Genomic DNA, 26,148 nt, shown 5'->3' on the forward strand with positions numbered 1-26,148 from the left:
ATACATCTATGAATAGAAATCTATTTATTGATCAAAAATTAATATTTTTAGATGTCTTAGTTTATATCCACTTGCAAGGTCAGAGAAGCCCTTGTTTTGATGCAAATTAAAGAAATTTTTAGAAAGGAATAAAACTCCATATAAAGCTGTCAAGAAATGCAATGGCTTTAGCCTTAACGTTTCCGCTATTTCATCATACAAGGATGGTTTATGTCAACTGATTGCTGAAATTATGGTCTTGATAGACAATAATCATTGTGCTTGTCTAGTTTTTTTTCTGAAACATGCTTTAAACCTGGTTAGACAACATGACTTTAACTGTTTCAACAGACTTCTACACACCAAACAAATGTGTGTTATAGACCAAAATGCCCCTGAAGAGGAAAAGCAGAAGTGGGCAGAATGAGTCAGAGGTGTGAACTCTGTGCTCTATTCGTGTTTCTGCTTAGATCATTCTTTACCAGGCTTACTAACTAATGTCATTTTTTCATCCAGAGTCTGCTTCTGAGCAGACTCCTAAAAGCTGGATTTCAGAAGTGATGCTTTTGAAATGACTCTAATTCCTGTCCCCTCTACAGTTGTGATTTAATAATGTGTATTTAAGTCTTTAAATTGCATGGGGCACATTTAACAGCTGGTATCAAAGACCCTGATTAGCACAAGTCCCCCTTTCCACTGCTGGCCCGGCCCTAAAAAAAGGTTACCTCCACTTTTGGTGCATCTACCAGGTTCTGAGCAGTACATTTAAAGCCAAAAAAACATAAGGCAACTTATGTTTTCTAGCAAGAAAATATATGGCTTCTTTAAATCATGATTTTTTTTTTTTTAATTTATTTATTTGATTGTAATGTGTTTTTTTTTTTTTGTTTGTTTTTTACTGGAAGACAAATTAATTATATCTAAAAGAAAATGTTGATAGCATCCATCTTTAGAGGTGCAATCAGTTTCTTAATCATCGATGCATTGAAAAGAATAATCACAAAACACAACTGAAAACGTTCATGTGCATATTGTTATACATATGATATGCATTACAAAATCTTTTTTTATTAAAAAGCAAAAAGATATTCAATTTTTTCATTAGATTCTGCCATTTCTCATCACAAAACAAATACAAACAGAGGAGCTTTAGTCTAGCAACCTGCAAGCAACTACCTAACTAACTACGTGAGCCTCCAAATATGCAAAATAAAAGCCATGGTTATCAATAAATCAATTAATAGACTAATAGTTGCACCTCCATCCAACTTGTGTTCTCCGCTAATTATCTTACAATAGCTATACAAAAATACAAATAAATACGATATAATATGAATTTCTGAACTTAAACACTTGTCAATCAAAACACTGAATAAGTGCCAAACATATATCTCTCCCTCTGGTGACCCCTCCTGGCATCACTGCCCCTAGAGGTACAGCACCAAGTAACAATTTTAGTTATAATTGCAATCTCTGTTACAGTTTTGGGGTACTTATTTATAGGCAGTGTAAGGATAGCCATGGAAACATTACATTATAAATCTAGTACTGCTATTTTCACTTTAGAAAAAAATGGGTCAGTCATTGAATTGGATCAAAAGCTTAGTAAAATCTATCAATGTCAGTAATGCTATTATGCGATTTACAACAAATGAGTACAGTATAGTACAGTAGTACATCAAATATTATGTAAAACACACATTATACATGTCTTTGTCTATTGCATTTGGCAGTCAGTCTATTTCATGTTTAAGTACAGCTGTGGCCGGCACCTCTGCAGATGAAGAGGAGGGTAAAGCGGTGCCTTTCACAGCACTTGGCACAACGATGACTGATCGCTCCTGCTGCGAAGCCAACAAATCTATCACCCTGTCCTGAAGGCAGTTAGTTGTGTCGATGCTCTCCGTTATCTTGTGGTGGATCCCCGCTAACTCTTCGGCTAAATCTGACACACTTTCGTTTTTCTCCGCTAGGCGGGATGCGATGCGCGCAATGTTCTTGTTGGTTTCGCACATTTCCCTGTAAATCAGTCTGTTCTGCCTGGTCAGGGCTCTGAAGCCCTCCTTGACGACAGCAGTGTGCTCCCGGTGAGCCCTCAGCAGCTGCTGCTCAAAGTGCCCGACTGACACGATCCTGTTGGGACTGTTCTGGATCCTCCGAGGGTTGCGCAGTCCAGGAAAAGAGGCTTGCTGGGTTTCACAGGTAGGAAGTGCTTCTTCTGTGTGGGGAAGACAGCCCAGTGGCTCCTCAGGGCTTTGAGACTGGATATTGTCACACTCTTGGTTCACAACATGAGTTTCATGGTTTGTAAAAGGCATGCTGGTAGACTGTTCTGTGTACTGCTCTGTGTACATATGTGGTTTTAGAAGTACAGGTGCTTGTGTAGATTCCACACATTGTTGAGTCTGTAGAATCGATGGTTGTGGTAAAGGAGATTCCTCACTTTTTTCAGAGCCTGTGATTATAATTGGAAAGGTGTCTATAAAAAAAAAAAAAAAAAAAAGAAAAAAAACCACATAAATAAGCTTTTATTATTTGACGCTTTTGAATGTGCTTTCTTTTGCACACCCTCCCAGTTTTTGTGAATAGTCAATATACCTGTCTCAAACATTATGTTAGGATTCCAAGCCGAACTATGACCCCCATCAGCTTGAGGTGATAGGATCCCAAGTAGAAATATGATCCAATTGGCTTAGAATAAAAACTAGTCCTCAAGTAGAGTATTTATGCACAAATAATTTAAAATAAAATACTTTTATACATCCTACTCAACATGCACCTCCATTCACTATGTATGTCTCAAATGTGCAGTTTCGAAAGAAACATTATATTGCAAGCATGTATTTTCATGGTAACAGTCATTAGAGGAAACAGCTGGTTGGTTACTGACAGGATAGAAGGCCCTGAAGGGATGGCGAAATGTCCATGAATGTGCAAGACTATCTAAAAGTAGTGCTGGGACGAACACAGGATTTTCATGTTCGGATATTTGCTCAGATTTTAAATATTCATTCAGATATTCATTCGTTTTCAAAAAGTAATAAAAGCCATTATATTGCTCAGAACGCAGGCAGAGACAGCATTGCAGCAGGAGCAGGGGGCGTGGCCCCTGTGTGTGTGCCTTTATTTTACAACAAGACATTACAATATGTAACACGTTAAAATAGAGAAATATCCCAGGAGTAAAGAATACGTTGTGTAGGCCTTACTTTTACCCCCAATCAATTAACTTCAAAACAAATGATGCCAAATATCAGTTCAAGTTAAACGTTGTTTTGTTTATTCCTGAAATAAAGAGTATTTATTTATTTATTTTTTAAAAGTTTTTTTCATTCCTTGCCATTGCCGTTTCTTCACAGTAAACAGTAGTCATAGACATGTTTTCATAAAGCAATAACATGAGGTTTACTTGTGCTTTTTGTAGCTGAACAAGCAAATGCAAACTGAAATTTAACTTTGAACACTTCAAACAAAACAAACGTGGAAATGGCGCTGTAAAATGAAGGGAAAAAAACTCACCGTTTTGGTTATCGTTCATTACATTCCACGTAACACAAAGTTGTAACAGTAAATATATAATATATAAAATCTATATAAAAATCACTACACAACATTTCCAGCAAGTTGGGCACTGTTTAAGCGAGGCATTTCAGAATGACATGCTTGCCTTTTTTGTCACCAGTGCATGGTATTGTTGTCATTTCTAGCGAATAAGAACATCTGATTTTTGTATCCGAATACATGTAAAAAAATATTTGTTCAAATATTCGGATATTTGTCCCAGCCCTATCTAAAATCAAGGCCTGCAAACAGAGCTTTCTTTAAAAAACTACACATCTGACATCTTTATAGTGAATGGATGTGCATAGCGTGGACATTTTTTGTAATCATTTAATAGTGAGTGGTAAGGATATCTACTATGAACCCTGACTGAGTCACATGTTTACCTGGGACCCTAACATATAAACAGAGCTGGCATAAAGTCACAGGACAAGCCATGGGGAATACAATGGTGCACATTCCCATAGCGGGTGCTGTTGAATTCCATAGCACATGGTTAACTAACTGTGAGAGAATGAGGAAACAGGAGAAACATTTCATATAAAAGTACATCCCATCCGATGCATGTTTTTTTTTTGCACTGCACGTCTCTGTAGAGATCAGGGGTCCGTTTTAACACTTTACTGTAGCGGGCTACTAGCAAATATAATGTCTGTCTTCTTTCTATCTATTTCACAAAACTATACGAGAGTACAACACAGTTTTGTAGAAATCAGCTTAGCTGACCTTTGGGAGGAGACACTTCTTCACACAGAGAGTGGTGAGAGTATGGACTGGGTTTCTCAGCCATGTCGTTGAGGCTGAAACTGGCCCTAGAGAGGTATCGATAAACTAGACATTGATTATTTCCAACTGTAATATTTAACACACAGTAAATAATCCACTTTTTTATTTTTATAAATGTTCTAAAAGACACATTATAACCACTTGACACATAAACAGTAGGTATAAAATAATACAGAATCAGAATTGGCAATGAATAATTGTATGACAATTAGACAAGTGGTATTTAAGACCTAGCCGTAAGTAAAGCTAAAGAGGTATCAGTATCATTGTAAAGTACATTAAAATAACCGATTTACATTATGTGGAATAACTAGTGTTCGCAGGATACGTATAATCAATGTGTAACATACAGACAGGCAGATGTTAAGTGTAGTGTGACACATAGGCTACATACAACTAGCTCCCTGCATAATAATGGTTGTTGCCATAGTACAAACATGTTGTAAATGTTTCAAACTCATTCTAAACTTGATATTTACCTTCGTGTGGAGATGACCGAGGAATGTCTTGTTCTTCCTCTTTTACAACTGTCTGGATATTCAAGGAGTCATAGACTCTCTGCTCCATCGCAGTCAAATACAAGAGAGAAGACGGGCTGGTAGTTGAGACGTGAAATCTTGCATCTTCAACCTTCTGCTTTGTCCTGCGTTTAAGGTCTTGCCACCTTCTTTTTATTTCACTTACAGTGCGATGCATACCAGACGTGGCATGGAGTCTGTGTGCTATTTCAACCCATATCTTATTTTTCTCATAGGTTGTCATACAGTTCCCTTGCAAACCAAACAAAACGTCTTCTTTTTGAGTCACTTCTTCGATTAAAACATCCAACTCTGCTTCTGTGAATTTATGTTTGCGCATCCGTTCCCTGGCCTGCATCTTCTGATACCAGTGCCTGCTAAAATATGTATATTAAAAAAATATTTAATTTCATGCATGTTAAAGGGGGAACTAAATCATTCAAAAGGCGTCTAATGGAAATAAATTGAGAAACATACAAACTTAATGGATTTCACATAACACGTTTCCAACATTTGGCATACAAAAGCTAACTCTTCCAAAATGTATGTTCTTAGATCAAGAAGGCTACAGTTATATTTATCCTTGTACTAAAGAAAGTCCAAGCAAGTTTAATCAAAAATGAATAAAAAGTTATCTAAATACTGCTGTACAACAATGTGAGATACAAAGACTCCAAATATCTAAAACACTTTATGTAATACAGTGTTTATGTAATACACCAATTTTATGTAATACAGCAAAACTATAAGAACAGAAATACTTTAAATAGGAGTTTTTGTGAACAAAGACAATGCATCCCCAGGGAATCAGCAAAGGGGAATGATCAAAGGGTTTGTAAAGATTGATGTTTGAAAAATAAATCTGTATTTTAAATGTCCAAAAGGTTTAAACAATGTGGTAATGAGATGGTTAATTTCAACTGGACAGTATGAAGTATGAAGCCAGTATCAACAAGCGTTGGATCATCCGGAAACCAAAAAGTCACGTCTTAATAACTTGCAAACGTATTACTATTAAATTGATAATACAACTGATACCTAATGGAATTCAGACTAAGAACGTTAGGGTTTTTTTTTTTAACGTAACGTTAAATGGCTGTAAAAAAAACAAGTGCAAACGGAGGGGGCAAACTAATGCATAAATATGTACATTTTAATAAAAAATTGAGATGAATATGTTTTACTATTATTATTATTATTATTATTATTATTATTATTATTATTATTATTATTATTATTTATTATTTATTATCATGGTCCCTTTATCATGGAATTGCCCTTACGTCTCAGAAATGTAGCGCATCTTGTCAATAAGAAACATACCCAGACAGGCCTCTGTTTGGTGTGTTTTCCCATAAAGAGCAAAATATTAAACAACGATTAATATTTTAATAACGCAGCTCATATATAAATTAGCAACATCTATTATTTTAGGAAGTCCGTGAGTAATGTCTGTTTTATTTGTATTACAGTTGAATACAGCTGGCTACGCACATTCAGGTTTTGTTTGCATGTAGTTTATATTAAAATTTATAAAGATTGCGTTATATGAACAAAATTGCAATGTCAAAAACACAATATGTATCTAATATTCCTGAAACGAATTAGTCTGACGGCCTGCAATAAAACGGATACACAAGCTGCAACACTACAGCTACACAACAGGAAGATGTTTAGCGTCAGCTTCAAATTAACGCAAATAGCGTATCGGTAGCACAAACATGAATTCGATATTGTATTTTTTATAGGCTGGTTTGAGTTCATAAGGTATTCGTTTGTAGTTTTAAGCTTACATTTCTAGCCTTACCTTTCAGTTCCTGTGAATTTGTAGGCTAGGTAGGAGTGTATTGGTGTCTCTGATGGCGCTGCGGCAATTCAGAAAGTCCAGTTACTTACCACGCTGCAGCGCAATTTGTTCTTCCTGTGGAGGTCACCATGGCAACACTAAAAAGCAACACAAATATGAGTACTAAATTCAAAACTGAGCAAATATAAAACATTAAAAAAAGATCCAAAAACAGGTTGCTAATAAGTATGTTTAATAATCAACTGCATCTGTAGTATAATGAGATTAACAGACTTTTTTTTTTTTTTTTTTCTGCGTTTCAGGAAGCAAACAGCACTGTACAATATGCCCTCTGCTGCAGGATTAAGAAAGACTGACGTGGATCCTGCTGCATCTTGCAGCGCCGCTAAGTGGAACAGCACACATACTGCCACTCTAACTACGACTTTGGAGTAACAGCACTTTATACAGTATCATTTATGAAGTTTCTTGAATTTTCGGGTGTGTAACTACTTTGTGGAAATGGGTGCAATGGCTTTTTAGCAATTTTTCTTATCTTTTTTTTCTTTTACCACACCACTTTTAAAAAAGAAACGCAATAACTCACTTTGCATTATACTCTGTACCATTTATGTAAATCCAGACAGTGAGTTATTATATTACTTAGCAGTATCAAATGTGCATGAAATACTTCAAGGAAATCCTACAATAAAAAACAAAACTAATTGAATCCAATATTATGCACAACACCAATACGTTTTTTTATATAATTAAAATTAAAGGAGTTTGAAGATTGAGCTTAGGAAAGCCATGCTGTTAACATTTTGGATTTTATATAATTTCCCATAATAAAGCCATAGCAAAGTGTGATAAAGCATAGTACATGCATGGTAAAGCATAGGTAAGCATTGTAAAGACCAGCAAGGTATGGTCCAAAAAAAAGACATGAAAAACCATTGCAAACTATGGTAATAACCATTAGAAAAGCCTGTGAAATTACTGTGTAAATTTACCATGATAAACTTTCATAAGGGACATTAAAGCTGGAAATCCAGCTTGTTTGACAGTGTTCCCCTGGACATTCACACTACCACCTGCTTAGGACAGCTGAATGCATTTAGAACAAGTGTACAATTGAACATGGTTGTTTGACATTGCAGCTTTAAGAGAGTGCTGATGACCAAAAAGCATTGGCAGTGCTAAAGCAAAACCTAACTACTATTTCAGACAAACAGAGGTAAATAAATAACTTGCAGTATAATAGTGATAATACCATTGCTGTGGCGTGTTCCTCTGTAATAATGAAACTCCCTTGTTCAAATAATGCCCTCGACCTCCAGTCTTTGGCTTTATTGACTCAGGAGATCCATTATAGTCTTGTAACACTACAGCAATGCAATTATCCCTTAAATATATAACAGTACTGCACTGTTCTGTAAATACCAGTGATTGAGGGCTGGTTTGCACATTTTCAGTGACAACTAGGCAAAGCGATGCACACAACAAGATTAACAAGGGGCTGTTCAGATAAGAGGTGTCTGGAAAATCAGGTTTTACTGTATGTGCAAAATAATCTAATGGCAGTCCCCCTCTTCACTCCTCCCTTTGATGGTTTTAGTCAGTGCTGTTTCTTCCTGGATGTGCTGTTTGCCATGGCAGCTTCTCTGCTATGTCGGAATTAATAATTAGTCACTGTCTCTAGAGTCAAGGGGTCCACAGTGTGTACTTTGATTCCTGAAATGCTAACTTTAAACATGCATGCCAATTTCATTTTACATATTTATATTCATATTTTTTATTTGTATTCTTCTGCGTGTGCTCATTTTTATGTTTGTGTAACACTCATGATTTCAAGACGTTGCCATGGTTACTTACAAAGGAGATTGCAGTTTTCTATACTGCTTATTAGCTCTAATGCAGCATCAGCCCAAATTAGCCACACAAACCTGCTGATGCACACAGATTTTTACAAAAAAAAAGGTAAGGCTTATGATGTATGATTGAAGATCATAAAAGCATTTTGAAGTGTGTTGACAAAGTAGTGATGAATCATTTGAGCCCAACGTTCAGATCACCTCAGCTATGGTAGTATAATGTCGGTACTGAAACTAAAATGTAAATGCAGCATTGTGAATTTTTGTTTTAATACAGTACCAACATTTATCCTGCCATACCTAAAGTTCCACACAGAATTTAGATTAATGTTTCCTGGCCCTGAATGAAATCAGAATGTATGGCGCCTCCATGCTATACTTTATAATGACTATGGCACCGCCATACATTGGATTTAATCTAGGCTACTTGTTAGGTAGTTCAAAATTTCGATAAAAAAAAACAACATTTTGTTAGTGATAAATATAGTATTTATTTACTGAAGTACACCTACAACTAAGAATAATAAATCAGGAATAAATGAACCCATTTGAAATGTTACCACTATATTTGTCTTCTTTCAAGTGTTATGAAAAATATGTCTGTATGTAAATACTATACTGTTTGTTCAATTGTAGATGGTGCTACATCTTGCTAAAAAAAATAATGGCAGTGTGCCCAGATGAAAAAGTGTTAAGTTATGTGGGTGTAGAATTCTTAGGAAAAAGGAGGGGCAAAAGAAATAGTATATAGATAGTTTTTCTTGTGCTGTTATCAAGAATCAGAGTTTGATCATACGGTTAGAGGAAGTCGTCTTGGTGTACTCAGTAACTAGGTAAGCAAATGATTTACTGTGTCTGCTAATACTGCAGAATGCATTGCACGTAACTGAAAAGTTTAACAGTAATCTTGAAGATTTGTTTTAGATATTTTAAATATATTTATTTATACTGTTAATTGAGCTTTTATTCTGAGTAGAATACTATACGAGATACAGAAGCATGAATATATATTGGCACATCTTAAAGGATTATTCATAAATAAAAATAACTTTTGTGTCCAGTTGAAAGTGTTCAAGGTTAAGTGAAATTTGATTTTTACTCTGAACTTATATTACTAATCAAACACATCAGGGATTTCATTTAGGGTCTTTTATGTTCTGAAAGTCTGTATTCAGCTTAATAATTGTGTGGGAAAAACACAGGCAAAGTTTTTTTTATTTTTATACCAAACCATTCTCTCAAAACACCCTGGTAACCTGTATGAGCACAGAGCAGCCGTTTTAAGCAAACCTTCCAATTTTGTTTTCTTTTTTGTAATTTAAAATGGTGGTTTTCTTATGTCTGTAAACAAGGATCAATTTACACTTTGAAGTAAAAGGCTACTTGACTGGTTTTGTTTAAGCCTGTATCAAACTTGCATACAAAACTTAATTAATCAAAACTGAAATTAAAACACCTTTCTTTAAATGTCTTAAGTTTCAGAACTTTATGAAGGCATTCGTTGACTTACTTTTTAAGATCACTCATCACTACAGTAGTTTTCCTTTATTTTGTAGTGATAATAAATGAAAACGACCAGACAAAAGGAAATGTATCAAGGCCGTCTTCGCTTAAGACCATGGCTGGAGGAACAGATACGATCCAACAAGTACCCAGGACTGGAGTGGGTAGATGAGGTAAGTGGGGTTTAAAAATTATACATCATTCACCATACAGTACATATGAGAGGCCCAGCAAGGATCGACACTTGTTAGCACATCATTTGCCCCTATTAAGAGAATTTCATTTAATAGGACAGAATCTCATTTTTAAATGTTCCCATTAAGTGTTTTAGATCCTGCTATGTCACCTGGTAGGCTGTTCCATGCATTTATAACTCTCTGCATAAAAGAGTGCTTCCTACCTTCTGTTCTAAACTTACTTTTACTCAGCTTCCATTTATGCCCTCTTGTTCTATTCTCTGTGCTAAATTTGAAGTAGTCTTTGGCTAACTGTATCTATACCATTTCTGACTTTATAGACTTCAATCAAATCCCCTCTTTCCTGCCATAGCTCATGTCATGTCTCTGTACCTTCGAGTGCAATGATGTCTTTTTGTTGCACAAAGTATTCTAGGTGGGGTCTAACTAGAGCTTTGTATAATCTTAGCATAACCTCTCTAGACTTCTATTCCACACTTTTTGCAATGCCTGATTCTTTTTGCCTTTTTTAATTCCCTTACAACATTGGCAAGATACTTTTAATGATGAGTTCCCTATGATCCTGAGATCCTTTTCACAGTTTTTGTTCCCTGTTTTCACCCTGTGCATTTTATACTTGTAACCTGGGATGTAAGCTGTCAGTGCCAGTATATGTAATACTGAGTTTTAAAAGTCTTGTAAACTTGTTAAATTGTATAAGAACATAAGAACATAAGAAAGTTTACAAACGAGAGGAGGCCATTCGGCCCATCTGGCTCGTTTGGTTGTTAGTAGCTTATTGATCCCAGAATCTCATCAAGCAGCTTCTTGAAGGATCCCAGGGTGTCGGCTTCAAAAACATTACTGAGGAGTTGGTTCCAGATTCCCATGATTCTCTGTGTAAAAAAGTGCCTTCTATTTTCTGTTATGATTAGAACTCAAGTGTCATGACTTTAATCTGACTAGGCACTGTATCTTCATTGTTTCTTGATTCATAAAATTGAAAAAGTGTTTTAATGTAATTAATGGTGATTAGTATTTTTTCTAGTTCATTCAAAAGGTACACAATGAAAAACAGCTGTATTTTAAGGATCTAATCAATATTAATGTTTTCCCCTTTTCCCTTTATTAATATAACTAAACACAATTAATAACACAGTTCAAAGAAGTCCACAGGTTTATGAGTTTTAGTATTTAGATGGTATAAAGATTCACCACTGTTTAGATTAGTGATCTTCATAATATCACCAACGGGCCCCATGCAACCCCTGGGGAGCCAATGCACCCCCAGGTATATATCTTGCTGGCTCAGTAATTCACCTTTAGTCCATGCCACATGGAGAGCAGGGTGAGTCATGTGCTTGTAAGTTCAAATCCCAGTCCCGCTGAGTTGACGCTCATTGGCCATTGCATTCCCACAGGCTAGAAAAGGAAAATCAACTGAGATTCACTCAGCGCCCCACAGCTCCCCTTACTAAAGGCATTTTAAATCTGGGGGTACAAAAATGCCATGCCTAGTTTTCAAATCACCCTGAGTAGTTGCTCCTTAACCAGCCTGCAATTACTGCGGTTTCAGGCAAAATCTGTGTAATTTTATTTTACTTTTTTTTTTTTAAAGGAAAGAAACAAAATTAATTTTATTCCACCATCCTATATCAAGGAACAACAAACATCCACTTCGTTCATATTTATAAGCAAGCATTATTTAAAAGTATTCCTGGAGGAATTTGAATTAATTTATTTTGCTCTTATTTCCCCCTCCAGAAGTCAGGAATGTTCCAGATTCCATGGAAGCATGCAGCACGTCAGGGCTGGAACATTGAGAAGGACGCAGGCCTTTTCAGAAATTGGGCAATGCACACAGGTAAAGAAATAATCTGGCTAGTATACCATGACAGTATGTCTTTTATAGTGGCTTTAAACAACCTTATCAGTAGGAGAACTGAATATAGTTTTAATAAAGTTAAAGTTTTACCCAACCAGCTTAAACCAGAGGTACTTTATTAAATAATGATGTCCTGAGTTGAAACAATAGGCAAGGCATTCTGAAATGAATCATAATGAATTAAAATAAGTATAAAAATACAGTGAAATGAATAGTATGTTGAAACTTGATATAACTTGAGAACAAGGCTTTGTGGTTTGCAGCATTTCAAGGGTTGTCTTTTTTTAATACATTTTGAAAGAGATGGCAGGCAATGTGCCTTTACAAGCAGAGCATAATTGAATCTAATTGGAAATCAACTATTATACAGGGTGATTCATTATTCCCACTGAATCCCACAACATTTTTGGATCAAAGATGCAAAGTCTGTGACCGAGACACTCTGAGAGATTTGACCACAAGAGGGTTATTTAAGGAGAATTATGAATCACCCTGTATAATTGTATCGTAGTAATATTCTGTTGTATTCTATTATATTATTCTTTCAATAATATTGTCACAATTACGCAATGATACAGATTTTATATTTGCAGTTCCATATTAATGTCCAATTAAAGTCCCATAAATCTTGCGTGTGCAGTTTTGAAGTACATATAGCAATTATGTATTTTGATTTAAAATAATATCGGGTACCATAAGAGTTTAAAGAAAGCTCACAGTTTTTACGAGAGGTACTATAGTCCATTATACTTTTTGCTTGGTTAAAAGTTTGCCTTTCAGTCATGCAGATTCTAGTAGGTCTGTGCAGTTGTGTACAGCCATGTGTTCGATGCAGCCAGCTGCATGAAGTCACACAAAGCTCTAGCCAGCTGGCTGCACAGATCCTGCAGCTGATTGTGCTGCTTTTAAAAGTGACTGCAGTGCAAACTAAAGATAAGAGATGATGAGCTGAAAAACACTCGGTTTGTTATTTCTTATAATAATGAATGACAGTTATGTTAACTTACCTATGAATTGCATTAGGATTAAACATGTGTAACTTATTCATATAAACAATCTTATGTTTAACATATTCAATTTGTTTTGTATCGACTTTAAAAGCCCCATAGGTATCTTTCTATTTAATTACCTCAAGCCTCTGATTTATATAGGGTTCCAATAAAAAGGGCCTGCTTTATGTGAACAAGTCAGTATGTTGTGTTTCTTTATTCAGGGAAATACAAACCAGGCATTGACAATCCAGACCCCAAGACATGGAAAGCCAACTTTAGATGTGCTCTGAATTCACTACCAGATGTGAAGGAACTTCACAACAAGAGTATCAAGAAAGGAAACAATGCCTTTAGGGTCTACCTACTGTTGCCATCCTTTAAAATCCCCAAGAAGAGAAAAGGTGAGAGCTATAAATAGGGTTTTAGAAACACTAATCACTTACAGCAGCACGGTTTCTAAACAGGAAAGTAAACGTTCTGAGAGCTCAGGCCTGTCCAAGGAATAGCCCTTCACTCTATAAGCACAGAATAGTCAACAAGTGGAAAGAAAAGTGACAGTCTACCTCAGAAACTGGCAGTCGACTAATGGCACATCACATGATTGTGAAGTAATTGTGTGTGCGGTTTCAGGTGGACCGATGCGCAGTTTGTGATTGCAATTGTCAGATTTGCACGTACTTCTTTTATTGCTCTGAGCACGCTCTTAAACTCAGGGGAGATGTTTAAGGAGGACAGAGATGTTTTAAACTCCTGTAAGTGGATTGTTCATGCACTAGGCTTACAATATGTCCAGACAACTTTTTAATAATCAAGAAAATCACAAAGACTTAATTTAATTAGAAGTTTTAACGAATCAGAACAGGAATAGTGCTCTTTCAGTTTATTAAATGCTTAAAAGTGGATTGGGTGGTTGCAGGCCACAGCAAATCCCAAGTAATAGGTTGTCTGGGTATTTCCAGTGCCTTTACAGGTTTAACAGCATTAATACTTCAATACAGTAATACAGGTATGGTTATCATTAGCCCTTAGGCTAGCCATGCAAAAAGCTAAAACGCCAACCGCTAAATCCTAAAACATACAATATATCACTCGCCAAATATAATTCCTATACCTTATAGCAATGCATCAATATAAATGAGATATAAATTCAAAATTGTTCTTACTTTCCACTATATGGAAGTGTAGTTGTAGAATACAACGTAAAAGCAAGAGCTGTCTTCAAAGGCAGACTTCTGAACACGACCAAATAGCAACCAATTTTTTCAAAGATCCTCAGAGCATGGATCACATCAGCTTGTATTCACTATATATAGTGAATACATAGAGAGAGATGTTTTCCAACCCAGGTTTCAAATATATTTCCCTCAATAGGTTGGATTTGCTTCATGTATAGATGTGTGTCAACACAATAATATTGGATAAAGACTGTTAAAAGGTTCATGACAAACCTCTGAGTCTGCAATTGTTGATCCAGTTATTTTCATTTAAATTCAGGCTATAATGAACATGTTAAATATAATAGTCTCATATTAACTATACCATACTTGGACCAAGCCTGACCTCTCTCTCTGTTTCTAAAAAATCCCCTGCGCAAGCAGGTTTCAGACACCCTGTTTACTTGCCAAGGCTAGTTTTTTTATTAATATGAAACTCTACTGTAAGCGCTTTTCCAAATTCACCGCATGAAGTCATGCTTTGGCTGGATTCAAGACATGCCTCGGACCGGTATCTTTTCGAGTAAGAAAAAAGCTTACATCCCTAATTTTTATAACTTAGCTCTCATTATTTTCTTAATATAATGAGGTACATACTCTTGTCTTTCTTAAAGCACCTTCCATTGGTTATCATGCAAGGTTGATACACAGCAAATACAAATCCCACTTTGAAGAGCCAACAATGAATCCTGCTTTGAAGTGCCAAAAACTAATCCTTATCTCTTGAAGATCTAATGCCCTTCCAGAATTCTACTGTGTGTCTGAGACTGACTTTTATTTCTTTCACTTGTAAACTCTACAGTTTCCCTGTAATAAATACCTCTGTTTATTACTGCAGTAAAACTAAAAATAAATGCAACACTGTGGCTTTTTTAGTTTTAAATGTAATTCTGTCCAACAGTTGCTTTTTCTTTTGTAATACAAAAGCCTCTGTATTTTTGGCTCACAAACATCATCCCAATTAAATGATAAGAACTTATACTGTAGACAACTCTTCTAATGCTCGCTTCGGCTGCCAAGTTTTCATAAATTTCTATAATATAATGAAGTGAACGGACATTACACCATATACTCCCTTATTCTGTTACCAAAAGGTATTTCGTTAGTTCATTTTAAAAAGATTACTCATTATAGAAAGACCATGGATTCAAAACTGCTAATGCCCAGCGAGTCTCGCTTTGACTGCCTAAAAGCACTTCCCCTGCCCAGCAGCGCTCTGCTACAAGCAGGTAAAGAAGAGGTCACTTTCCATGCCCAGCACCGCTCTGCTACAAGCAGGTAAAGAAGAGGTCACTTTCCATGCCCAGCACTGCTCTGCTACAAGCAGGTAAAGAAGAGGTCACTTTCCCTGCCCAGCACCGCTCTGCTACAAGCAGGTAAAGAAGAGGTCACCAAATTAATTACATTTCTTTAGTAGATCCACTGTATAGTACAGTTATTAAATCCAGTTTACACTTATGGTCTTATATTCAAACTTAACAGTTCCTCTGTCATAATAAAACATTTACACTTATACTAGATTAAAATACATGTGTTTAGCTTAGACTACTTTCAGATCAAGCTTACTTCTTTTCTAAATAAGAGACTTGACTATGAATACACTCTCAAGCAAAGTAGATACTCGGTCCCTTTCTTTACAGTGTTTACTTGTTACAATAAAACTCAAATAGATGCAATACTGTTATGTTTTAGTTTCAAATATGATCATGTCAAAAGGTTGCTTTTTTCTTTTGCTATACTAAAAGGCTTGTGTTTAGTTCTTTAAAAACTATGACTTCATCTTCAAGTTGAGATGCCTGCTTCGACCAAGGTTACAGGCTTCCGCGTGCAATAATCTTCATTAATTTAAAGATAGGGGAAGCCCTTTTTTAAGTCTGACCAGCTTCCAAGAGTTTATATGCACTCTAATAACAAAGGCACACAGACAAGCTTTTTTTCTAACATTAACATTTGTTCAGTTTTCTTAATTCAAATCCTGTTATCCTGCTCATAATTTGCTACAATAGTATTTCTACTGGTTGTATATTCTTTAAAACACAGTACAGTTATTACAATATTTTGATATTGTCAGTTAGTACTGTAATATGTTCTTTAAACAATAATTATTTTATTCGTATAACAGTTTAACTTTAATTGATTTTATAACATGTATTTCTAATTCAGATACAGTACCATAGCAATGTAGCAGTCTCCTTTATAAATTGTAATTTTTTTTACTCCATTGATAAGAGATTAATTTTAATTAGGCACCTGCTTGGCAGCAAATGCAACCTTGAATATTAAAATTTAGGACTGCTATACTTTGATACAGACTAACATCCTCATGCATTTACTTAAGGTTATTATATATATATTTTTTTTTTTAAATCTCACAGTTTTCTATTTATTCAAATACTTGCTTTTTTTTTGCTATAGTAGAACTACGAACCTATTTTAGTTCAATTGTTTCTGGCATATTAACTGTGCTCCATTGAGTTTGCCATTCTGTTCTCGCTGGATCTGAATGTTTTGAGGCTCTGAGTCTAATTTAAAAAGATGCTTTTGCTTGATAAGGGAGGTTTGGCACTTTCAGCAGGTCGGCCTGACCTTTTAATACAAGGAGCTCTCTTTTCAGACCTTACTCATTCACTAATAATATTTTCTACTGTTATACTAGAATAAACAGGAATATAGTATCCTACAATATTCTCATTGACTAATACAGAGTACATTATAACATTTTTTCTGAATAGTGTGTTTTAACAATTTGTTTAATATTTCTACTGACTTTAAAACACAGTACAGTTATTATGACATTTTAACACACATGCAGTTTCACAGATGTTCAATTTGTATCCCAAAGATCAGCCTGCTTCCAGTAGCGGTGACAGTTTTGGGTCAGTTTCTGCTCTCATTGAGCCTGTCAAAGCCACCACAGGTGTGGGTGACAGTCTTTAAAAGCCTGATGCCTGCAAAAAACTTAAATCCTGTTAGCTGGGCTCCCATCTCTACATTCTTATTCCCATCATCAGTGGGACTTCAAATAAATTAAGCTGTTTCTATCAAAGAGCCATACATCTCTGCCGCATACACCTTTCACTCAAAAAAGGTGCTCGCACCTTGTACAAGGGAAGTCAGGTTTTAGGGTCACATATAACATATAAATTACATTTTAGAACATTTATACATTTAAATATAGCAAAACACAACTTTCACAAAGAGAACACCAGAAATGATCAAATTCAGATGTATTGATATGTTTTAAGAGGCAACTAGTCGGCCTACTACTTGTACCTCAGCTATTCTGTCAAATTGGTTGTCGTTCTGCCTCTATGTATTGATTCAGAGGTAATGTCTGGACATTGGTAGTTTTTGGTAGAAGCAAGTTAAAGTGCAAAAACAAATTAAACGTACTGTATAACCCGTGTAATGAACTATACTGAAGAGGTTTTGTAGTCCAGTTGAACGCTTCCTTTGTTATTTTTTGTTTGGTTTCTTATGGCTCTCTCTTCATCGATACAGCAGCTGAATAGGTTTGACAGCTCTGGTTTAGCTGCTTACTCGTTTGTCATATTGCCTTATAGTTGTGAAAGAAGAGATGTATAGTGAAATGCAAACAGCACAAGACTGCTCATATTATCCATCAGACATTCCCAGGACGGACTGCTGCCACCCTCTGGAGGAATTTAATGGTGAGATACTTTCAGTAGTAACTGGTCACTCATCATAAAAATACTTTTTGTTTGTGTTTCACATTTTGTTTTGTTCCTGTATAAAATCAGTATGTCCTGGGGGTGGTTATCTCCATAAAGGCTGCCACAGACCAAACACAATGGGTTTTCCACAATGTGGTGACACAACACTTTTGTTGCAAAATTATCATACTTATGAAATAAAATAAAGGAAGGAACTTGAAACCCATCCGCATTTCCAAATGCAATGACGCACAGGTATGTGAACAATAACACTTGTATCTTCCTTTCTTTCAGCGGCCTTCTCTAAATATTTGGATGCTTCAAACATGCAAAGCAGATACAATCCTGCCGCCTGCCACAGCATAAACAGCTACTGCCCAATCCAAACAATGAAAACCCAATCTCCAGCCAGCCAGAGCCTTTCTTCCAGCTTCACAGACAAAGAAGGTATGAGGTTTTTTTAAAAAAAAATAAACTAGGAGGTATTATAATACATTGTGTATTTGGTGTCTCTTATTGCTGGAAGAGATGACATCTTGTGCAGTTTTGTCTAGAGGACCACAAAGGAACGCTGAGCATGTCTACATACTGCATTACCCTTTCATGCATGAAATATATATATATATATATATTTTAAATAGCTGAAAAAAGTTTTGGACTATGTTTTTCATTGAAAATGTATTATTTTTTTTCAATTGCTTTAAATGGGGGAGGGGAACAGCATCATCATATGAGGCTATCATGCATTTGCATCTTCCATATGTCCCCATATAATGAAGTCACCATGCATGAAAGGGTTAAAGGTAGAATGGAAAAGTTTTAAAACATGCATTATTATCTTACTGTGAACAAGTGGTTTGCAGTGCGCAGGTGCAGTGGTGATGCAGTGCTCCGGAAATGACAGACACAAGACAGTTCACAATTAAACAGCTTTATTTGGCTGGGTTGCGTGTCAACAACACTTAAATAATAAGCACCGGCTCTACACAGCAATGTGTATCGCTCCGTGCAAAACAAGTTTCAGTCCCGAAATAATAAGACACTAATAATAATAACGCACAATACAGACTCCAGACAACGAGTGCTCTTTATGCAGGTGTGTAATAATCAAGAGTACTGTTTAGACAGTTGGTTTGGAAGGGTGCACACTTCCAGAACAATGTATTGCAGTACTATTGTTAAGCTAAAATGAACAACAGTTATTTTAATATGCATGTTTTTGATATGCAGTGGTTTAGGCAACCGGAGTTGGGTGTGGTGGTATGGTCCTCCATCTTGACAGGAAGTGGGGAACCAGCCATGTTGGTGAGGAAAGCTTTTATTGACTTCCCTCGGTACTGACTTCCTGTAGCAGGGCTGTACCTGTAGAAGATATTGATAGGGGGGGATAGTTGATTTTAATTAAGTTTCCCTCTGTTTGTTTTAAAGCATAGTATTAATGCATGTGTTAGATTAATGTTTAGTATATATACATATTCATTGATTTGTTTCTTTTTGAATACTTTATTTATTATTGATAACTGTTTGCTGTTTTGTTCTTATATAACCACCTGCATAATGGTTTATTCTGGGGGGAGGGGTAGGCCTGGAAAGATATAAAGGCTGTCATTTGGTTCAGTCAGGATCTTCCTTTTGTGTAGATCAGAGGGCAGTTTTGCAGCTCTATGGTTGGACTCAGTTATTGAAGTCAGTACCTGTGACTAGGTGACTATAAATAGTTATTTTTGGTTTCCACTTTTTCTTTCTTCAAGTTGTTTGATATTTGGTTCAATTAGCTTTTTGTTTATCATTGTTCTTAAATAAAAATAATTGGTTTTACACCAAACTTCTCTGTGCTCTGCGTGCTTCCCTGCGAATCAACATCAGCCGCTGGCTGCACTCTCCAACAGTGTGGTACAAGACAACGATTGTGAAACAGTGGTGCAGTGTAGTCCGGGTTTGGTGCTGGCTTGTAGCGAAAGCTCACGGTTAGTGTTAGGCGTCTAACAATGACAAATAACAACAGTTAACTCTCCTTTACAGGTCCTTGCAGTAACCATAACAAAGAAACACACATCCCCTGAAATACCCTTAGTCATGCCCCATTCGATAGCTAGTGCAATCACGTATCCTCCAATCCATGACTAACACATCGCTTACCGTATTAAGGCAATGACTTCTTGTATTTTGACTCCGCCCCCTTCCTGGATGGCTGACTTCTGACTGACTCTAGAATGAACTGCCAAACCATCCAGTACGGGGCACACTGTTCCTGTTATACAGTGCCCACACAGGTCAGGAGGGAGATTGTTGACTCGCTCTCTATCACACTTACCCATGTGTCATTCATGTTAATTGGTTTCTAATTCTTGTCTTGTTGCTGTTTTTCATCATTGTGATAAAAAGAGAAAGAATCGATGCTGTAAATCTCCCTCCCAATCGGAAAGGGCGTCGGGTAAGGTTGGCAGTACACTTCCCCATAGACGGGTTGACTCGACGGTGGGCGGAAACCGGAAATCGGCCATCTTGGGGAAAGTGTGTAACTGCAAGTACTCCAAACAACTCCATTGCGATCAGATATGGGTCAGGCAATGATTGGATAAACCATGGCAACAGGTTGATTGCAAGGCGGAGTTTGGTGGTACAAAGGGGATGCAGTTGCGTGAATACAGCCCCTTGTGCTGAAACGTAACATAGGGCTTGAGCTTTTGCTTGTTTGTTTTGTTTTGTTGGCGTTTCTTTTTGTGTATCGCAGAGGAGGAGTATGGAGCCAAGGGCTTCAAAAACGGAGCCAGCCCAACCTACTGAGCACTACCCTCACCTCACGACACCAGCACTCACCACCACCCCGCTGATTGGAAAGCACACTTTCGTGCACTGGACTGTGGATTGGGGATTACCTGCTGCTGTTGTTGTTATTGTTTCTGTTTGTGGTCTGCAAGCCAGCCGTGTCCCCCCTGATATCATCGCTGGGCGTTTTTGGACGAGTACAATACTGTTTGGACATTCACTTTGTTCACCACACCACTCGCACTTTCAATCACCTTACTGAGACTTATTTTGAAAAGTTTAAGCACAGCAAAGTTCATAGCCACAAGCCTTGCTGCTGATGATCATTTTAAGTTGCCTTTTTCCCATATGGACTGTAAGAGACTAATTAGATTCACATTGATGATGCAAAAAGCCCTTGTAAGATATAAAAAATATGAATAAATCATGTTTTTGATAATGTCTGTTTGGGAATGCATTGTTTCGAAACACTGTTTGTGCTCTATATTTTAAACCTGCTTGGATTTTTTTAAAACTCTTTATTCATGTTCTAAAATGAATGTACAGGTAGTGGACAAATAAATGGAAACACCAATGTAAAGTCACTTAATAGGGCATTGGGCCACTATGGTATCCCGCTCTGTGGAGTTCTCGGCGGACCGAGAAACTGGCTGCTCGCGCCCCAGGTTGAAATTTGCAGTCAATTGATCTGCAGTTGCTCACCTGTTTTGCCTTGCACTTCGACTTAATGCACGGATATCACGATCCTAGAGTATGCGCTTCCGCCCACTGTTGCCCTTTGCTGATGATGTCTTTCCCTCGGAGTTCCATGCCGACATCACCTTAGACACAGTTGCTCGTGAAACATCAGCAAGTTGAGCTGTCTTGGTCACTGAAGCTCCTGCCAAACATGCCCCAACAATCTACCCTCTTTCAAAGTCACTGAGGGCATTGGATGATTTCTGTTAAAAGAAGTACAAAAACAGTAATTGTATTTTTGTTGGCATTGTTCAGAATTACTGATGACAATTTCCCTTTATATTTTACAGCCAACAAAGTGAGTTCCTCCATTCAAGATGAACATTCAGACACTATACAGCAGGTGAGCTAGTTTGAACAATATCTTGAGAAATAGCTGCTAATTTGATATTCTTGGTGGACATTTTTTCAAAGTTGATATATAAGGACATTTTAATTTTATTGTGTCACATGTTCCCATGTGTTGCTACAACTGTTTACATAAGGTGTGTGTATTGTTTTAATTTAAACTTTTACATCCCTGCCTCAAGATGGCTTCCCATGTACCTGCATGGCCCTCTCAGAACTACATTTCCCATCATCCCCTGCTCACATATGTAACTGAGATGGATTTACCAGTGAGCAGGAGGATGATGGGAAATGTAGTTCTGAGAGGTCCATGCGGGTACATGGGAAGCCATCTTGAGGTAGGGAATGCAATTTAAAAGTTAAAAAAATGGTCAAAATGTAAAGAAATAAAAATAAAACAATACACACACCTTACATAAAAAGATGTAGCAACACAATAAAATAAAAAGGTCCTTATGTACCCTTTACGTTTCTCTTACTTTTTTATGGGGAAACATCCATTACATTTGATGAGAAACAAATAAGGTGAGAGCACTGAAGAGTGCTTTAGTTCTATTAGTTTAGTTTTTAAAGACTGAAGTATAAGCTTTGAAAAGATGCTTTTAATTTTTCAAATGAAAAATACTTTTTTAAATTAATTACTTTAAAAAATACTAATTCTAATAATATAAACTAAGTGAATGCTGTCTGTCTTGTCTTTATAGTTTGGCAAAGAGTCAATGACAATTATTCAGATTAGCTTTTTATAGAAAAAAAGTTAGTGCGGTAAATGTTCACAGTAGTTTTGCATTTTTCCCATGCTTTTCCCATGGTTATACTTCACTTTTACCATGTCTTTTAATGTGCTTTACCATACCTCTCTGAGCTTTCCAATGCTTTTCTATAGTTTACCATGTTTCTAAGACATCTACTTTAATTTTCAATATTCATATATACTTTTTATTATCTAGTTCAATTGTTTAAACAAGCTTCCATCAAAGTTAAGCACTGTACTGTATATAACTTATGAACATATTAACAATGTTTGTTTAACAGGAGTATTCTGCATCCAGAAAGCAAGAGGTACCATATCATCCTGTGGTTTTAAAACTTAGGCTAACGCTTCGTGAATGGCCACAAATAAACTGCCTTCTTTACTGACAAGTTATTTTTTATTAATTCAGATAGTCGAACACCTGACAAATATGGATCAATGGAACGATTCGTATGGCAACAGTAAAAATTCCAATTCCTTTGTCACCTTTTTTCAGTAAGTATCAGATCATGAAATACATTTAAAAAAAATGATATATTTCACTGCTTATGCTCTGTTATGGAGTTTCGGAATGCTAGAAAAAATGTATTCCACCATAAAGCACTACAGTGTAACATTTCGCTCATTAACTCCCTTTGCCTGCTAGATAATTGACCACGGCAGCAGTTAAATGTCGTGAGCTGACAAGGACTGCTTGAAATTCAAGTCACTGCTTAAAGTGAATTTCAAGGAAGTATTTTCAACAAATTAGGCTGCATTTAAAACCGATGGTCACTTTAGTTAAGCCCTACTTTATAGATATGTGATACGTGTCTGAGCTTATCAAAATAAATGGGTAATGTATTATGATTACAACATAAAAAAGTAAGAACATTCAACCTATCTAAGCACGTGTTCAGTAGAATGGTTATGTATTAATAAGTACCTTCCTTTTACACAGATGAAGGGATCGGACAGCCAGGACACTCGACACAAGCTGACTTCTCTATGAGGAATGAAGTACAGAAGCCTTTATTTCCTGATCATTTATGCTCACATTCAACCATGATCTCCAGCACGTAACACCAGAGAAGGCGCTGAATGCGTTTGTACGGTAGAGAATAACTTTATGTCGACAGTGAATTCTCAAGCCTGTGGAATCAGGGGAAGTAACTTTGTACTGGAATATGGACTAACTTCCAACAAGAACTGGGAATTGTATGCACCAGCCTGGCCAAACAGAGGTCAGAAATACCCAAAATGTATTAGTAAAGACCATTCACCAGCATGAAGCCAGATCCCAGTGCAGACACCTCCATCAACTTTCAACAATACCAGGGTTCATCCCCACATCTTCTCACTGATCCAGTCAGTGTTCCTTGCACCACTAATGAGTGGCTTGTGTGCAGCTCCTTGGTAACAAAGTTCATGAATGGATTTTCATAGACAGCTTTTTGAAACGTGTTTGCCAGTGATGCAGCCTTCTTCTGATTTTGTTCCTCTTCAGTATCCTCTTGCCTCTTGGGGTTATTTTTATACCTGAGGCTACAACAAACTATGGACTTTGGGATTCCGGTTAGCTCAGCAACCTCACATAGAGACTAATGCAGCACCCAATGGCCATTTCGCATTATGAGTCAGCTTTGGGTTTGTGAGACCGTAACACACACTCAGTGATCAATATGCAAAGCAGATCAGGTAACACTCACTGTCATTGTGTGGAGAGTTATCTAAAAACCTGTCGGAGGTTAGCTTAGAATCAGCACTGAGCACCTCAGTAAATGCACTGAGGCCATTTCAAGGTCCCATCTCATTTTCCATATAGTAAGGCCAGTCATTTTTTTTTTCTGGAGGAAAATGTTCTGGATACAAGAGCAAGCCAAGAATACGAGGCTTGTGGCTACATTCTTCTAATCGAACATTCTCTGTTTTTAAATATTTTTGCTGTTTAAAAATAAAACATCACTGAACTGGAAAAAGAACTAAGACTACAATTTTTACTCAAGTATCATTCGTATTGTTTGGTTTCCAATTCTTATATTGCTTTTGTTTGACATTAAATCCCTGAATCTTTTTAAATTTGAGCTCAGCAAGGTTCATAACAGTATGTTCTCCAATAAAGACCATTAAAACTTCTTCTGGGTAGTTCCACAACTTAGCTTTTTGCATCATCAATGTGAGACTAATTTGATTGTTGCCCACCTTCTACGCCTGTGTGAGCTTCCTTGCTAACAGTCGCGTTGGGATGGGCCAGTTCAGTTATTTACTGCTGCTAGCGAGATGCAATGAGTCTGATGTTTTTTTTTCTTTTTCTTCTTTTCATTACAGGGAAGCTCATACAGGTGTTGAAGGTGAGGCTAATAATCACTTAATCTTCTCACTTTGATAATGCAAAAAGCTATGTGAGGAACTAACTAGAAGCATGTTTTAACAGTCTTTAGTAGATAGAAGAGCTGTGAACCATACTGAGCTTAGAATGTTGGGTTCAGTTCTAGGAATCTCTTTGTCAAAAGGACAAAGGTTAGTGTTTCAATTGCATTCTATTAAATAATAATAAATAATAATATATTTATATAGTGCCTTTCATAGTGGACCACCATCACAAAGTGCTTCACAGAGGTAGGCTGTGCATTATATGCAGAGTCACTTATAATATCTTATCCACAGGATGGAGCACAAGGAGGTTAAGTGACTTGCTCCGGGTTACACAGTGAGTTGGTCAGTGGCAGATGTGGGATTTGAACCGGTGACTGTCAGTGGCAGAGGTGGGATTTGAACCAGTAATCTTCTGGTTAAAAGCCCTGGCCTTTAACCACTGGACCACCCTGCCTCCCTAAGCTGCAGCATTCAGAGGAATATATGTATTGAGCATACAAGAAAAATAAAAACGTCTAACAGCCTCAGAGTTATATGTTAGTCTCCAAGTACACTCAATGCATTAACTATCTCCAGCTTGCATGTACCTTAAGTGTGACAAACACGGTGCCTCCATATACCCCCAGATTCTTATAGTACACTGACATGCATACAACCGCTTCCTCTAAATCTCCCACCTGGGGATAGTAATCAGCTGATGCAGGTCTACAGCTCCTTTCTGTAGCATGGTGCCTGAAAATTGTAAGGTTAACCTAAAGACGTAAAGGAGGGACATCCATTGATCTTTTTAAAGGGTTTTGCACAACTGAAAACATACAAAACAGTGTTAGATTTTTTGAAGGTTAAAATGTTTATACTTTATGTGGCATAATAGTCTCTATTCAGTGTGTTCCACAATATTTTTTAAATAATAGTACAGTAATTTTCAGAACAAATGGCCTTAGGATATAACATACACTTGATTCATTTTGCAGTTCAACTGAAAACTGGATTTGTGACAGGTTTGTGAATACTGAACTGTGGATTTGTCAGGCACCAAATCGCACAATAATCCATTGCTTCCTCACTGAAAGGGTTTTTAAGTAGTATAAACTACTCAAAATGCTGCTATTAAGAAGAGAATGAAATATTGAAGCTTTTGACGTTCAATGTAACCAAATGGTGCAGGGAGACAAAGCACGGAAATGCATCCGTATCTGACTTCTCTCAGCAGTGTATGTACTTGGCCTTCAATTA

The 26,148-nt window shown here is 36.7% G+C and overlaps 2 protein-coding genes across 6 annotated transcripts; one reads left to right on the forward strand and one right to left on the reverse strand.

Moving 5' to 3' along the window:
- Window positions 1–1,162: 1,162 nt before the first annotated feature.
- On the reverse strand, window positions 1,163–6,960 carry LOC117418096 (myb-related transcription factor, partner of profilin-like). Of its 4 annotated transcripts, none has more exons than XM_034030686.3 (4): window positions 6,652–6,960; window positions 4,806–5,218; window positions 4,267–4,371; window positions 1,163–2,458 (listed from the first exon to the last, which is right to left on the reverse strand). In XM_034030686.3, exons 2-4 carry the CDS (start codon window positions 5,200–5,202, stop codon window positions 1,713–1,715), a joined length of 1,248 nt encoding a protein of 415 aa, XP_033886577.1. In that variant the 5' UTR covers window positions 5,203–5,218; window positions 6,652–6,960; the 3' UTR covers window positions 1,163–1,712. The 4 variants fall into 4 exon arrangements, with proteins under 4 accessions (XP_033886577.1, XP_033886576.1, XP_033886578.1 ...); XM_034030685.3 differs by having other exon boundaries at window positions 4,806–5,221; window positions 6,652–6,959; XM_034030687.2 differs by having other exon boundaries at window positions 4,267–4,352; window positions 4,806–5,221; window positions 6,652–6,958.
- Window positions 6,961–9,288: 2,328 nt separating this feature from the next.
- On the forward strand, window positions 9,289–24,765 carry LOC117418115 (interferon regulatory factor 2-like). 2 transcript variants are annotated; one of them, XM_034030722.3, is made up of 9 exons: window positions 9,289–9,337; window positions 10,061–10,180; window positions 11,948–12,047; window positions 13,282–13,461; window positions 17,838–17,945; window positions 18,243–18,395; window positions 21,746–21,798; window positions 22,967–23,052; window positions 23,498–24,760. In XM_034030722.3, exons 2-9 carry the CDS (start codon window positions 10,070–10,072, stop codon window positions 23,499–23,501), a joined length of 795 nt encoding a protein of 264 aa, XP_033886613.2. In that variant the 5' UTR covers window positions 9,289–9,337; window positions 10,061–10,069; the 3' UTR covers window positions 23,502–24,760. The 2 variants fall into 2 exon arrangements, with proteins under 2 accessions (XP_033886613.2, XP_058891700.1); XM_059035717.1 differs by lacking the exon at window positions 17,838–17,945 and having other exon boundaries at window positions 23,498–24,765.
- The last annotated feature ends 1,383 nt before the right edge of the window (window positions 24,766–26,148 follow it).

Source organism: Acipenser ruthenus, chromosome 13 (assembly GCF_902713425.1).
Source record: "Acipenser ruthenus chromosome 13, fAciRut3.2 maternal haplotype, whole genome shotgun sequence".
Lineage (NCBI taxonomy): Eukaryota > Metazoa > Chordata > Actinopteri > Acipenseriformes > Acipenseridae > Acipenser > Acipenser ruthenus.

What these genes read in the sequence shown, in the direction of transcription:
- LOC117418096 (XM_034030686.3), bottom strand. Translation starts at nt 5,202, where the DNA reads ATGCAGGCCAGGGAACGGATGCGCAAACATAAATTCACAGAAGCAGAG. An exon ending in TCGGTCATCTCCACACGAAG is followed by an intron (nt 4,372 to 4,805) that starts GTAAATATCAAG and finishes ATCAATGTCTAG; the next exon opens with TTTATCGATACCTCTCTAGG. An exon ending in AGAAGTGTCTCCTCCCAAAG is followed by an intron (nt 2,459 to 4,266) that starts GTCAGCTAAGCT and finishes TTTTTTTTATAG; the next exon opens with ACACCTTTCCAATTATAATC.
- LOC117418115 (XM_034030722.3), top strand. Translation starts at nt 10,070, where the DNA reads ATGAAAACGACCAGACAAAAGGAAATGTATCAAGGCCGTCTTCGCTTA. An exon ending in CCCTCTGGAGGAATTTAATG is followed by an intron (nt 17,946 to 18,242) that starts GTGAGATACTTT and finishes CCTTTCTTTCAG; the next exon opens with CGGCCTTCTCTAAATATTTG. An exon ending in ATTCAGACACTATACAGCAG is followed by an intron (nt 21,799 to 22,966) that starts GTGAGCTAGTTT and finishes TTATTAATTCAG; the next exon opens with ATAGTCGAACACCTGACAAA.